The sequence below is a fragment of the Eucyclogobius newberryi genome, unplaced genomic scaffold, assembly GCF_026437365.1.
Source record: "Eucyclogobius newberryi isolate DKJ021-1_F unplaced genomic scaffold, fEucNew1.0.hap1 SCAF_12, whole genome shotgun sequence".
Classification (NCBI taxonomy): domain Eukaryota; kingdom Metazoa; phylum Chordata; class Actinopteri; order Gobiiformes; family Gobiidae; genus Eucyclogobius; species Eucyclogobius newberryi.
In genome coordinates, this window is record NW_027315746.1 from 30,409,724 (window position 1) to 30,425,433 (window position 15,710).

The 15,710-nt window shown below is 43.2% G+C and overlaps 1 protein-coding gene across 1 annotated transcript; it reads left to right on the plus strand.

The window, feature by feature from the left end:
- Positions 1-17: 17 nt before the first annotated feature.
- On the plus strand, positions 18-10,507 carry LOC140356702 (pyroglutamyl-peptidase 1-like). Its single transcript, XM_072441861.1, has 5 exons — positions 18-169; positions 2,901-2,953; positions 4,303-4,419; positions 4,499-4,731; positions 6,242-10,507. The coding sequence occupies exons 1-5, from the start codon at positions 139-141 to the stop codon at positions 6,438-6,440; spliced, it is 633 nt and encodes a 210-aa protein (XP_072297962.1). The 5' UTR covers positions 18-138; the 3' UTR covers positions 6,441-10,507.
- Positions 10,508-15,710: the final 5,203 nt, after the last annotated feature.

Consider the following 15,710-nt stretch of genomic DNA (forward strand, 5'->3'; position numbering starts at 1 on the left):
ACGCCTTTAATGCCGTTCTAACCAAGTCCGAAGAAAAGAGTGGCGGAAAAGCGACTGACAATCCAATAATAGTTTTGTTTTTGTGCCCTTTAAAGCACGTTTTCAAACTGATGACAGCGATCTGAGAGATATACTATCATGGCCCACAAGAAGAAAGTTATTGTCACAGGTAAGACAATGTTTTATGGCTAAATCGTTGTACAATCCGGCTGTATTATTACCCCCAGTGTTATTACTAATGGTGCGTGCCGAAAACAATCATAGCTGCAGCTTCTGGTTGATAATATGAGCACAGATTGGCGTGATCCGGCATATTTATCGAGAGGAATTTTGTGCACTGTCTTTTACGGACGGTGTTTATCCATGGCCTATACATTAATGTTTAACTGGGAAGTTACCTTTGCACTCAATAACAGTGGGCACATTTTCATTAGCCAGAAAAGACAACAAATGACTTACCGGTAATACTTAAATATGATTTCACAAGAGAAATCTGATCATCAAAGTCAGTGAATGAATTGGTTGTTAGAGTAACTGTTGCATTTGGAAGACACACAATGAAGTCTTAATCTTTAACATTTTGTTTTTGCCACATCAGTTTGCCCTTTTTTCATGATTTTCTTGTGATTGATGATGTTGATGTGTTTGGTCCACATAGAAGTATAGCCACTGTTTTGTTTTTATTTATGTATAGACGGACCAAAGGAGGTCAGGTTTTTTTTTTATTTTGAAATTTTAATGCTGTTGCCTTTATTAGAACAAGATATATTTGTATATGTTTTAGAGTCTTTATAGTCCAAGTAAAGATTATGATGCTCAAAATATGGCTAATTTTTATTTTATTTTATCGTCGATTAGTTATTATTAGTTGATTAATCGTTACAGCGCTTGTCACAATTATTTTTTTGTACAGAGTATATACTATATTAGCATATTTTAATTCTGAAGATCAGCAATCCCCAAACCTTTTCCTCACAAGGGCCGGTGCGATCACAAGATTTTTTTTCAGGGCCCGTTTGAAGAGGGTAGAGCCAATAACAACAGTGTAAAATGTGTACGAACTCTTCTATAACTTTTATAAATTGCTTATTACTTATGTTTGCTGTTTATTAGATTAATTGGTTTTATATGTCCATGGTAAAGCACATAGAATATTGGAACATAACAACAGAACATAACAACAGACTATAAAAAAATTATAATAAAATACATAGGTTACATTTGCCTCTGGGGACCGGTAGCAGATGGCCCGCGGCCCGGTGGTTGGGGGCCCCTGCTTTATATCATTGTTTTCTCTTTGAATGTCTGGATACTATTGGGTTTGATACAAATACACAAAAGTGGTTTGCCAATTTACTCAAAAATAGAGTTCAAGCTGTTTTGGCCAATAGCTTTCAAATCTGAATTTTCATATTTTAACAAAAGGTTAAGGGTTAAAGGTAAATCAAAATGTATGCTGTTCTCCAAAAGACACTGTTCTCAAAAGGCACTTCAAAAGATGCTTGATGGTAATATGTTTGAACTCTATTACAAAAACCTGGATTGATGATAAACTCTCAACAAACATTCAGAAGAGCTGACAAATAATCTGAAAGCCAGATTCTCATTCTTATATAGAATTAAAATGATATTCCTCTTAAGTGTACTGTTAAATCTAGGCTACATTTAATTCAGTTCTAGATTATGGTGCACGCATTCTACAGCAAGAGTCTAAAATCCTCTGAACTCCGTTTATAATTTAGCCTTAAGGTTCATTAAAGGAGAAGGATACAGAACTCACCATTGCAAATAATATTTTAAAGTAGGATGCAATCATTGGATGCAAGAAGAGAACAGCACTGCCGTTTGTTTACTTGAAAAGCTCTCATTGGGATTTTGCCTCATTATTCAAATTGGCTGAACATCAGATTCGGTATTCGTTGATTAAGATCTCAGGACATTGTTATTTTGCATTCTCACAGAATCAATATGGAGCTAGGGAAAAAGGCTTTCAGCAACTTTGCTCCCAGTCTATGGAAAAAAAAATACAAGGACTTTTTAAATGAATAGATTTTATGCCTTTTTAATGAATTCAAAGCACTGGTTAGAGACTACCCACAGAACCAGTGCTTTTGTCTTACTTAATTTTATCCCATTTTGTATTTGTGTGTTTTAGGTATTTTTTTATGTTATTGATTGTTTTATTAGATGTTTTATTTGCATTTCATCAGGATATCATGTGTTTCTTTGTTTTATTTTGTATGTTGTATTTGACAGGGTGCCAATGAAAAGCAGAGATTCTCTCTTTTTCCTCTGTACAAATAAATTATAAATTAAAAAAAAAAAACATTGACTGTAACCAAGATACTCAGCCACATAACAAAGGTGTAACAGGTCTTCTATTTCCTCCTCACTTGACCTGCAGTAAGAATCATGTTCTAGCTGCCTTTAGACATTTTTTCAGATTTTTTTTGCAGAACTTTTTGTTGAAGTTGAATGATCTTATAGCGACTAATTTTGTTTGAAATAAATGTTTCCATGGAATTGGGGCTTTAATTTCATGGTCCCAAAAATAAACAGGTTCTATCATGAAAAGGGGAGGCAACAGTTTTATTAAAAATCCATTTGTATATTAATGTATTGGTGTTTATTTATTATGTCTATTTCTCAGTTGTGGGAAATAAACCCTATGCTTATCCATCTTTTCTTTTTGCAATTTCATTTTCTAGATTTTTAAACAAATTATAATACCGGTAATTAACACATTTCTGATGCAGCACTGTTTTTTATTTTTACTACAATGTGAGCACTGTTATACATTGTGATATACAATATATATATAATAATAATTGATGGGGCATTTGATTCAAGTTACTGGAAACTGTACTGAACTGAGTGGTGGTTTGTGTCGTTCTGCACAGGTTTCGAACCATTTGGAGAGCATGCAGTCAATGCCAGCTGGGTGGCTGTGCAGGTAACAGTCTCTACAGTCAGATAAAAACACAAATTCAAAAACAAAATTAGAGTAATCCTACAAAAATAAAAGTAAGCCGTATATAACACCGTATGTGCCGTTTTCCATATCATTGTTATTGCTTTTTTTTGCTGTTGCCAAAATTATATTCCATTTACGTTGTTGGAGTCAAACGGAATATTGATGTTGAACATAGTCTTCAGTGACTCATTCGTCTCCGTTCAGTATGTATGAATAATAGAGCAGTCCCAAATACAGGATAGTGATGAGACTTTTTTAAACTAAGATTTAACCCCACAAAGGGATAACTGGCATCTGGAGACAATAAGATAAGATAATCCTTTATTGTCCACACATGGGGAAATTCCATTGTTGCAACGCAGGTAGATACAGAAGTAGATACAGAGTGCATTGCACAATGCATGCTTTATTAATCTGAGAAGAAAAAAGTAGCTTGAAGGAGCTTCTGGATGCATATACAGATAGGGGATGGAGAAAAGTGTGCAAAGCAGCTGTTTAGATTTTCTTAGTAAGTTATTTGTTATCCGTTCTTCTTTGGGGAAGTCAACAAATTATTTCACTGAACGGTGAAGAAAAAGAATCCTTCAGTGCATATATATTTTTTATTTTCTTCAGTAGCTTTTATGACTACTTTATACATGACTTCTACCTCAGAGCTATGGAGCACAGCCCTTACATTTGGTTAGTGGTTCTCAAAATGTCCGAGGGTCCAAAAAGGGGGATGAAACATGGGCAGTTTTAGAAAAGGCTGTGGCTGGAGATTTGGCATTTGGCTGCAGTCAAATGGCCGCGCAGTTTCAGGGACCGCGGCATTTCCCTTTATAGCCCGTTATAGCCTCATGGCTAACCTTAACCTTAACCTTAACCCTAACCCTAACCCTAACCCGGCGCGGTCTAAAACGGCACTAAAACGCGGTCAAATAGCGCAGCAGTTTTAGGAGCCGCGGCGCGCGGCCGGCACAAAAATAACATGGCAGTTTCGGCCGCGCGCCGCGGCTCTGCAGACACTCCCTTTAGAAAATACAGAAGGCAACCAGTTCCATGATGATTGGAAATGCAAGTGTAATTTGCAATATTATGAAGAAAATTGGGAACTACAAATTTGTTACATTTTTGGGAATGTAATAATATTACTTTATTATTGTATTACAATATTATTGTAATACAAATATATTACGTTTTTAGAGCTGTAACTACATTTTCAGAGTAACTTGCACAACACTGATTGTTTTTTAAATTGTTAATCAATTACAATTCAGCCGATTAGTAGTTGCATCTTGAGAATAATGCTTGAGCTGAATAATGTCAGTCTGTTTTTGTTCTTTTAGGAGCTGGATCGAATTGGTCTAGGCGAGTACATAGACCTCTTTGTGTGTGAAGTGCCAGTGGAATACCAAGCTGTACAGACTCTATTGCCTTCAATGTGGGCCGAGCACCAGCCACGGGTCAGTCAGAAATCCAGTCTTACGTACAGGCATCATTGTGAATTCTGTCTAACTTTATCTAGTGTGTTGTTGTGCTCAGTTAGTAGTCCATGTGGGCGTCTCCGGTCTGGCCAAGGCTGTCACTCTGGAGCAGTGTGGTCACAATAAGGGCTACAGGCGGCTGGACAACTGCTGCTTCTCCCCAGAGTCCGAGTGTTGTATAGAAGATGGGCCCGAATGCATCAGCTCTGTGTTGGACATGGATATGGTGTGCAAACGGGTCGGTGAAGCAGGCGTCGGGACCAAAGTGACTGTGTCCAAGGACGCAGGCAGGTGAGATATCCTATAAGCTCTGTCAAGTAAATGTCAACTTGTCTACAGTTTGGTTGTGAAAGCCCATGGCACAATCTGAATGCAAAATATGACATCTGAGAGCGATGTGGCCACTTGTTCTGGCTGATCAAGAGTGGAAGGGTATTTGTACATTTCAGTGGAGGACCACAAAATCACAGTCACGCTTCTTTATAACACCATGCCAAAATGCCCATTATTCGCAAGGAAACTGGCAGCCAGGAGGCAAACCACTATCACGTCCTTTTGGGGTTTTGGACAGAGATCAGTAAAGCTTTACAGACAATTTATGACATCACCATCCCACTGGATTTCCGCACAATGTATCTGGGCCTCAGGACTCCTGCTATGGACACAACCAGTAGCTATCTCTGGAGCATCCTCCTGGTGGCAGCGGAAAAGGCCCTCACAAAAAAATTTATGACACAAAATGCACCGACAATCAAGGACTGGACTGGATTATAATGGACATTTGTAAAATGGAAAGGATAATTTGAAAAAAAACAAAAAAACAATTGACAGACTACATATTTCATATTTATATTAGCAGTTTAATGGTTTGGTCAGTAAATCTTCATATACCACAGTTTGTAAAGTGTTCATTCTTTTCCAGAAAAGGGGTCAATGTCAAAGTTACGTTCTCATAACCTTCAGATTAACTCACTATACATTTTTTTTAATTATGAATTTAGATATTTCATTTGAGAATTGGTAATTGCCTACAAAAGGCTGGTGCCCCACACCACCTTTAAAGTATACTAAATATACATACCCACACTCTAATGGTGTGTGGCATGTTGTAAATCTTGATCCAGTTCTGTAATCAACTTTGAATGTGACCTTCTTTCATAAGTGACATAAATAAAACTACACTATTTGGACTAGTATCACCCTCTCGAGAAAGCCCTGTGTTTCCCCCCTTTGCCACCCTCCGGTTTCCCACGTGTCTTAGATTGTTTCTGCAGGAACTCCAAATCCAGAATCTTGTTATTTATAGTATTTTTCTCTGCCTGCAGTTTCACCTCCTCAACTTTCAGCTCCCGTAACTCATCCATAATGTCTGAAATACGTTGTTCGGCCTCTGCAAAACACCCTCCATCTCCTCCTGCCTTCAAGCTCGCCACATAGGCTTCCACTGTGTTCAGCCGGGCGCTGGAGAGCAGACCTCAGCTCCCAATGTCACGCTGCATTTCCCTTAACAAAAGGGCCAGCTGTTGTAAAGTTATGTCCTCTCCTTCGTCCGACCCAAGTCTCTTAGGAGCCGCGCCAGTCATGTTAGCCATGTTAGCCTCGTTAGCGTTAGTGAGAGGGTCTGGCAAAAGCCTGTGTCCATACCAAAGCTGTAACCACATCTCCATGTAATCTCTTTTTATAATGACAAAGTGTCAAGCAACAAATGGGGGGAAAATGCATTTGGAAGTTTGAATTTAGAAAGCAGTTTTTTCTATGTAAAATGTTTTTTCTTACAATATTGCATGTGTTGATCCTGCAGGTATCTGTGCGACTACACCTACTACACGTCTCTGTTTGTGGGGAACGGTCGCGCCGCCTTCATCCACGTGCCTCCTCTGGGGAAGCCCTACAGCAGTGAGGAGCTGGGTCGCACTCTGCAGACCATAATCATAGAGATGCTCCAACAGCTGGAGGATGAGCACGCACAGGCACAATGCAACCACAAGGGGCATCACTGAGGCCACATGCTCCACACTCTTATTCAATGAGTCCCCCATTAACATGAAGGCCTGGGAAAATAGAAAGCGGTATTATTTTGACCTTTTTGGAGACTTTTTGGCCCCAGGAGCCAACTAATTCTCCAGAAATTATTTATAGAGAATTTTTAATACATGATTGGATGCCATTGTGAATTGGGTACATTATATGCTGCTTTCAAGTGGTGCTGGTTATTTGTATTGAGAATTATTTATTATATTGTATATTGTTGAAAAAGATTCAGTTGTAGTCATCAGGACTTTTAGAAGAACAAAATGTTTCGACCCTCATCCAAGAATCATTCTCACAAACTCTAAACACCATTTATCAGCAAGTCCCGCCTAATGGGCAGGGTCTACTCAGAGTAGGATAAATATCTGAGTTCACAGACTCGATACGCATATTGAGAATGACTCTTAGATCAAAGTCAAAACGTTCAGATGACTACAACTGAATCTTTTTCTACAATTGAACACTCCTGGGTGAATGATGGATTACACCAACCATATTGTAAATTATGTTAAATTGCTGGAACACGTGGCGGCTGAGCTGAGGGGCTATAAGCAAGCCCACACCAGCCCGCCGCCTCTCCCCGCGGGCAACACCAGAGAAGTGGAGCGTCCAGCCCCTCTCGAGGAGATGGGTTCCAGAGCCAAAACTGTGCGTGGAGGTGAGGCCGACTATATCTAGTCGATATCGCTCAACCTCCCGCACAAGCTCAGGAGCGAGGTGACATTCCATGTCCCCAGAGTTAGTCTCTGTGTCTGGAAATCTGGTCGCCGAGGCCCCTGCCGTCGACTGCCGCCCAGATCTCTCTGCACTGGCCCCTTATGGATCCTCCTGCGGGTGGTGGGCCCAAGGGAGGGCGGCCCCACGTCGCTCTCTCGGGCTGTGCCCAGCCGGGCCCCGTGGGGTAAGACCTGGCCACCAGGCGCTCGCCATCGAGCACCCATCCCAGGCCTGGCTCCAGGATGGGGCCCCGGTGACGCCGATCCGGGCGACGTAAACGGCCTTGTTCTTTTTGTAGGGGGCTTCTGAACCGATCTTTGTCTGACCCGTCACCTAGGACCTGTTTGCCTTGGGAGACCCTACCAGGGGCTTGAAGTCCCCGACAACATAGCTCCCGGGATCATTCGGGCACCCAAACCCCTACTCAAACCCCTCCTCCACCTTAAGGTGTCGGTTCAAGGAGCGGTGCACCGACCGGGGACTCCGTTGTTCTACTTGGGGACTTCAACGCCCACGTGGGCAATGACAGTGACACCTGGAGAGGGATGATTGGGAAGAACGGCTTCCCCGATCTGAACCCGAGCGGTGTTCAGTTATTGGACTTCTGTGCTTGCCACGGATTGTCCATAACAAACACCATGTTCAAGCACAAGGGTGTCCATCAGTGCACATGGCACCAGGACACCCTAGGCCGGAGGTCAATGATCAACTTTGTTGTCGTGTCAGCTGACCTCCGGCCGCGTGTCTTGGACACTCGGGTGAAGAGAGGGGCAGAGTTGTCAACCGATCACCACCTGGTGGTGAGTTGGATCCGCTGGCGGAGGAGGAAGCCGGACAGACTTGGCAGACCAAAGCGCAGTGTGAGGGTCTGTTGGGAACGTCTTGCGGAGCCCTCTGTCAGTAGGGTATTCAACTCGCACCTCTAGGAGACCTCCCATATCCCGGGGGAGGCTGTGGACATTGAGTCCGAGTGGACCATGTTCTCCGCCTCCATTGCTGATGCGGCTGCTTGGAGCTGTGGTCGCAAGGTCTCTGGTGCCTGTCGTGCCTCTGGACTGGCAGACCGGGGTGGTGGTCCCTCTGTTCAAGAAGGGGGACCGGAGGGTGTGTTCCAACTACGGAGGGATCACACTCCTCAGCCTCCCCGGTAAGGTCTATTCCAAGGTACTGGAAAGGAGAATCCGACCAATAGTTGAACCTCGGATTCAGGAGGAGCAGAGTGGTTTTCGTCCCGGTCGTGGAACACTGGACCAGCTCTATACTCTCCATCGGGTGCTCGAGGGTTCATGGGAGTTTGCCCAACCAGTCCACATCTGCTTTGTGGATCTGGAGAAGGCTTTCGACCGTGTCCCTCGGGGTGTCCTTTGGGGGGTGCTCCGGGAGTACGGGGTCCGAGGCCCTGGGCTCATGGCTGTCCGGTCCCTGTATGACCGGAGCAGGAGCTGTGTTCGCATTGCCGGCAGTAAGTCAGACCTGTTCCCAGTGCATGTTGGACGCCCTTCGTCACCGGTTCTGTGTTTATGGACAGAATTTCTAGGCGCAGTCAAAGGTTGGAGGGTGTCCGGTTTGGGGACCACAGGATCTCATCTCTGCTGTTTGCAGACCATGTTGTCCTGATGGCTCCATCAAACCCGGACCTGCAAACGTGCACTGGGACGGTTTGCAGCCGAGTGTGAAGCGTCTGGGATGAGAATCAGCACCTCCAAATCCGAGGCCATGGTTCTCGACCGGAAAAAGGTGGCTTGCCCTCTCCAGGTGGGTGGGGTGTCCTTGCCCCAAGTGGAGGAGTTCAAGTATCTCGGGGTCTTGTTCACGAGTGAGGGAAGGATGGAGCGTGAGATTGACAGGCGGATTGGTGCAACGACTGCATCACTGCAGTCGCTTTACCGTTGTGGTAAAGAAGGAGCTGAGTCGAAAGGCAACGCTCTCAATTTACCGGTCGGTCTACGTTCCTACCCTCACCTATGGTCATGAGCTTTGGGTAATGACCGAAAGAACAAGATCACGGATACAAGCGGTCGGAATGAGTTTCCTCCGCCGGGTGACTGGGCGCTCCCTTAGAGATAAGGTGAGGAGCTCGGCCACACGGGGGGAGCTCGGAGTAGAGCCGCTGCTCCTCCACGTCGAGAGGAGCCAGCTGAGGTGGCTCGGGCATCTGTTCCAGATGCCTCCTGGGCGCCTTCCTCGGGAGGTGTTTCAGGCATGTCCCACCGGGAAGAGGCCCCGGGGAAGACCCAGGACACGCTAGAGAGACTATGTCTCTCGGCTGGCCTGGGAACGCCTCGGGATCCCCCCGGAGGAGTTGGAGGAAGTGTCTGGGGAGATGGAAGTCTGGGAGTCCCTGGTTAAACTGCTGCCCCCACGACCCGGCCCCGGATAAAGCGGTAGAAAATGGATGGATGGATGGATGTTAATTTGCAGATTAAATTCAAAATGTAAACATGTTTGGATAACTAAATAGTTCATGCACTTGTACAGCATTGCTCACTGAATTCATGCTATAATGTCCTGCACATGAAAACATTTGCCTTTGTCAGGCATCTCTAACTGTGATGATAAAATGTAAAAAGTAAAAAATTGTAGTTTATCTCTCTAGGTCTAGGACTAAATTTGGTCAATCTATAAACTTGGTCTAAACTCACAAATTTCACTTTCAAATTACACACTGTAATGTTATCTTACATGTTGGAAACCAGGTGTCTCTAATTTTCATAAAGTTTATAATATAATACGAGTTGGACCTTTTATGTTTAATTATTCTCCAACTTCATTTTGTTCCACCTTTCTCTGATATTTTGAGTTGGATCTTTTAAACTGCACGTGAAATAGTCTAACATCACATATTATTTTTACTGCTGCCACATCCAACAGAGAAATTAAAATACACCATGATTTATTTTTTTAAAGGAATTTTTTGGCCCGTAGGCTTTATTTGACAGGAGTGTGCAGCATGAGACGGGGATAAAACCAGGGAATGACATGCAGCAAATGGTTGGAGCTCGAATCGAACTCACGACGCTGCAGCCTGCACCCCATGGCAGCCACAAGCAGCACAAATAAACTCTGATTTCTGCTCATCACTATGTAGCTTTTAACCCTTTTATCTTTGTAATTTTTGTTTATATGTAATGATTATAATCTAATAATCTCTTAATTCCACTGTAATAATACAAGACTAGTATGTTGTCAAAATAATCATGTTTTGGTATCTCAGGGAAAACATTGCCAAATGATTTTGATGACTGCACTACTATATTTGTTCTGCCTTTGCAGGCCAAGTTAGCATCAAGCTCAATCAATAAACTGTACTAGTAATGAATGTGGTCTGTTTTGCCTTTACTAAACCTTATGCTATGATTCAGAAACAATATAAAACCTTTAATATGAGTCATAGTTTGAAGAGTCCTTGTACAAGTTTTATTTCAGGGATGGAATATATTGCTGCATTATCTTCATATTGTAAGTGATCACTGTTGTTCTGTCTTTTGGGAGACACTCGCCACGCCTTGCATTAATGTGGTGTATGTGTGTGAATGTTGGTTAGGTGACCGGTGCTGCAGATTGGCAACCTTGCTTCTTTCAATCAGCCCCAGGGCTGCTGTCACAACAGAATACGGAGTGAATGAATAATGCAATGTAACTCGTCTTTTGAGTGTTCAATAAGCACTTAATTTAAAATTGATTCTTCAAATGTTTTTTTAACAGCTGGGCAATTGAAATATGTTTTGGATAATGCTTTTGATTACATCTCTTAGTTGTTTTTCTGGCTGCAGAATTTCATCCTCTTGCTTTGTACCCTACTATTGCCTCCCCGTGTCCTTGTCCTGAAAAGAGTCATTTCCCATCTTGCCCTTGATCTGTCTCCTTGTGTGCAGGTGTGTGCCTTGTGCTATAGTTGTATACAGTGCACTCACATCAGTAGAGAAAAACCTGTCTTCCTGAGTCCTGTTCGCTCTTGTTGCCAGCTCTCTATAGGAAGTTATCCTTGTCAATGAGAGGGGCTAAGTAGGAGCGCATTTAGCGCCTTGACCAATCCCTTGCATGTAAGTGTCTGTCAAAGTCAGAAGTGAAAGACTGAAAATATACAATGAGCAGTTAGATAAACTGTTTATAAACTTGGTAAAAGATGGATTCATTAGTGCAAAAGGGTTAGAAGAGGGGGAAAAGAACACAAGTATTTTTTTTTGTCTAGAAAATCAAAATTGAAAACACAACAAATATTGTATAATTCAACATAAATGGAAAATTCTCCAATGAACAAGAAATCTCAAATTATGTCACCGAGGCTCTCTCTCCCTTTCTCCCTTCTCAGGGCTGCGTATGTATATATATTATATATATATATGTATATATATACATATATATTATATATTATATATATTATATATGTATATATTATATATATATATATATTATATATATATATATGTATATATATTATATATATATATATATTATATATATATATGTATATATATATATGTATATATTATATATATATGTATATATATATATTTGTGAGTTCTTTGCACTTTTTTGGCATGAGCTCTTTTTTTTGTTGCAATTTGTTTGTTCTATTGTGTTTTGTTGTTGTGGTTCCTGTTTGTGTGTTGTGGTCGACCCGCACTGTAACACAAATAAAATTTCAAGAATGATGTTTAATACAATGACAATTGAAAAAATATGATTAGCTTTAATCCAATGACAATTGAAAAAATATGATTAGCTTTGATACTGGGTCCATAATGACAAAATGAGAAAATAAAAAATGCATATTATATTTTTACAAGATACCCACTTAAACAACAAAACAAATTGACGAAATGTTGTTATAACAGTCTACTATTCCTCATACAGGAGTATACATAAGAGGAGTGTAGTACTTACCATACTTATTTCTAAATAAATGGACCTGACTGGAACAGTGCGTCTCTGTGCATTCGGGCTGCTGCACACTTGGTCCAAGCTGTTGCTACGGCCGCGTCACGTGACCGCTATGGCTACAGCTCCAGATTCTTCAACAGAGGAGACTCGGAGTCGTATAGACCCGGTGATTATGGCGGCTTTACGGGAGATTACTGACAAGATTATAAAGACAGTGGATGCAAAAATAGATCAGAATCAGAATCAGAATCAATCATTGTCAATGAACAAAATTCACAAACGTCTTTGTGATTCAATGCAACACAAAACAATGAATTAGTCATAACAATAAAAAATATAAAGATTAAAAATGGGCTTAAAATGTACACAAATTTACAGTTGTACAGATATACATTTGTTGTGCAGAAAGTGAACAGTGCAGTGAGAAGTGATTAAATTATGGTTAAAGTGACAGTGTTGGAGGAGTGTTCATGAGTCCAACAGCAGAGGTAAAGAAACTGTTCTTGTGGCAGGAGGTTCTGGTTCGAATGGACCATAGCCTCCGGCCTGAGGGGAGTGGCTCAAATAGATGTGGCAACTGCGGAGATAAATGATTTGAAATCCAAGAACAATGAGTTTTGCACCCGGACTACAGTGGTAGTTGTACTCTACTTTACAAACCAAAGTGGCTGCGCTCTCTCTCCTTCTCTCTCCTTCTTTCTCCTTCTCTTCTTCTCTCCCCTTCGCTCTCCTTCGCTCTCCTTCGCTGTCCTTCTCCCTCTCCTTGTTTTTCTCTTATTTACAGTATAGCGTAAAACACATACTTTGAAAACGTACAAATACAGTAGGTGGCGGTAAATGCACCTTTTAAATTGGCTGCCAATTTGTGATTTATTTTGAACTGGTAAATGACGGTGAATGAATCCTGCAGTTTGACTGATAATATCTGTCAAGTTTATTCTTGATGAATACTGGTCCAACTCGAAAGACCCAGGAAAAAGTCTCAACTCGGCTTCAAACTTTTATTCCAGTTACATCAGCATCAGCAGTAGCAGGTTAAAAACCTTTAAACAAATGCAAAAATAAGGCACTTTATTTCTGTTATACTTTTAAAATTCTATACAGAAATAATAAAGTATTTACATTTTTAATGATGTTTAATGTTTTTAATTTCTAAAATATGAAATAGGATTGTATCAATATTTAATTGCTGACTTTTAATATATTTTAATAAATAAACTAATTCAGTTTTTAATGAATAAATAAATAAATACATTGTTTTAAGTAGTTTTACAGTTGCACGGTGGCAAAGGCAGTTAGCGCTCTTCCCTCCCAAGAAGGAGATCATGGATTTGATTCCCGGACCAGTCTGCATGTCCTCCCCGTGTTACATGGGTTCTATGGCTTCCTCCCACCGTCCAAAGACATTTTGGTGACTCTGAATTGGCCCTGGTCAATTTATCACTTACGTCATAAGGCGCTGGTACAGCTAGTAGTGGTAAACGCTCCTCTTTTTTCTCAGAAACTTAACTCTGAGCTAGCCCCCAGCCCCCCCGTGCCCTGCGGCAGCCGCTAAAGTACGGCGTGCCGCCGGTACACGTTTATATAAAAGAGGAACTTCACGAACGATCGAGACACGCACTGGAATCGCTTTAAATGAACTTGTTTTGACTTTTTTCGGCTGGATTGGGTGTTTTCGTCGTGATGTGCCTCGGCTCTGAGCCCCCCCGCGCCCCCCGGCCGGCACCGTACTGCGTTTACACAAAGGAAGAACTCATGAAACTGCGGAGGACAGTCGTCTTACCCGGAGATCGTCACGTTATCCCGGCGGACATCCTAAGGAAAACGCAACGAAGCAGACGGGCTGGACGTAAACTCAGAGAGAAGAGAGGGACAAACAGGAAGTCGGTTCCCGCCGTAGGCATGGGTAACGTGAGGTCCCTTCAAAATAAAATGATGATATAAAAATAGCGAGCCTCATGCGGTCCCAGAGGATCTATAGGGACAGCAGCGTCTTAATTTTCACAGAGACCTGGTTAACAGCAGAAATGCCAGACTCTATTGTAGGTTTGGACAATTTTCATCTGCTGCGGGCGGACAGAACGAGAGAATGCGGAAAGAAAAGAGGAGGAGGTCTGGCTGTGTATGTGAACACGAGCTGGTCCAAACCCGAACACTGCACAGTGAGGGAGCAGCTATGTAACAAGGACATTGAACTATTGGCTATTAGCATGAGGCCATATTATCTGCCCCGGGAGTTCTCACATGTGATTTTGATCGCAGTCTATGTGGCCCCGTCTGCCAATGCTGAATATGCTTGTGAAGCACTGCTCTCCTGCACTTGTAGGCTGCAAACACAGCACCCACAGGCTTTCTTCCTCGTCTCTGGTGACTTTAACCACGCTTCTCCCTCTTCTGTTCTACCAACATACACCCAGTATGTTACCTGCCCCACCAGAAACAATAGAACATTGGACTTGTTTTTGCCAACACCAAAGAGGCTTACTCTTCTTCCCCCCTCCCTCCCCTGGGCAGCTCGGACCACAACCTTGTACATCTGAGGCCTGTGGACCCATCGTGCGCAGGCAGCCTGTGGTGTCCCGTGAGGTGAGGATGTGGTCTGCTGAGAGCGAGGAGGCTCTGAGGCACTGCTTCAGCACCACTGTCTGGACTGAGCTCTATGGCCCATATGGGAAGGACATCAACACCATCACAGAGTGCATCACGGACTACATCAACTTCTGTTTTGAGAACATTGTTCCCTCCCGGACGGTGCAGTGTTTTCCAAACAACAAGCCATGGATTAACCGTGAACTAAAGGCTCTGCTGAAGGAGAAGAAGAGAGCCTTCAGGTCAGGGAACAAGGAGGAGCTGAGGACTGTGCAGAAGGAGCTGAGGAGGAAGATCAGGCAGGCTGAGGCCGGCTACAAGAGGAAGATGGAGGACCAGCTGCAGCAGGGAGCAACATTCAGGGAGTGTGGAGAATCTCTGGCTTCAAAATCCCCCCTGCCCAGACAGAGGGGGATCTACAGTGGGTGATGATTTAAATGCTCACTTCTTGAGATTTGATCGGTCACCCGCCCCTCCCACTGCACAGCTGCATGCTCCCTCTTCCACAGCTGGACAATGCCCTGCGTCTGTTCCTCTTCACTTCTCTGCCCCGGACCATCAGCTCCCCACTTCGCCTGGACTCACCCATCCCCCCAGCACACAGTCCCCCTGCCAACCACTGACTGTCACAGCAGCACAGGTGAGGAGTGAGCTGAAGAGGATTAAAGTGAGGAAGGCAGCAGGACCTGACGGCATCAGCCCCAGGCTCCTTAAGTCCTGCGCAGATGAACTGTGTGTAGTTATGGAGCATGTCTTCAACATGAGCCTGAAGCTGAGGGTGCTACCACAGGTCTGGAAGACCTCCTGTCTGGTACCTGTGCCCAAGACACTGCGCGCCAAAAACTTCAACAGCTTCAGGCCAGTGGCTCTCACGTCCCACCTGATGAAGACACTGGAGCGGCTGGTCCTGGACCACCTCCGCTCCACCGTGAGCTCAGCCATGGACCCGCTGCAGTTTGCATATCGGCCTGGCATCGGAGTGGAGGATGCCGTCATCTCCCTGCTGCACCGCGCTCTCTCTCTCACCTGGAAAAGCCTGGCAGCTCTGT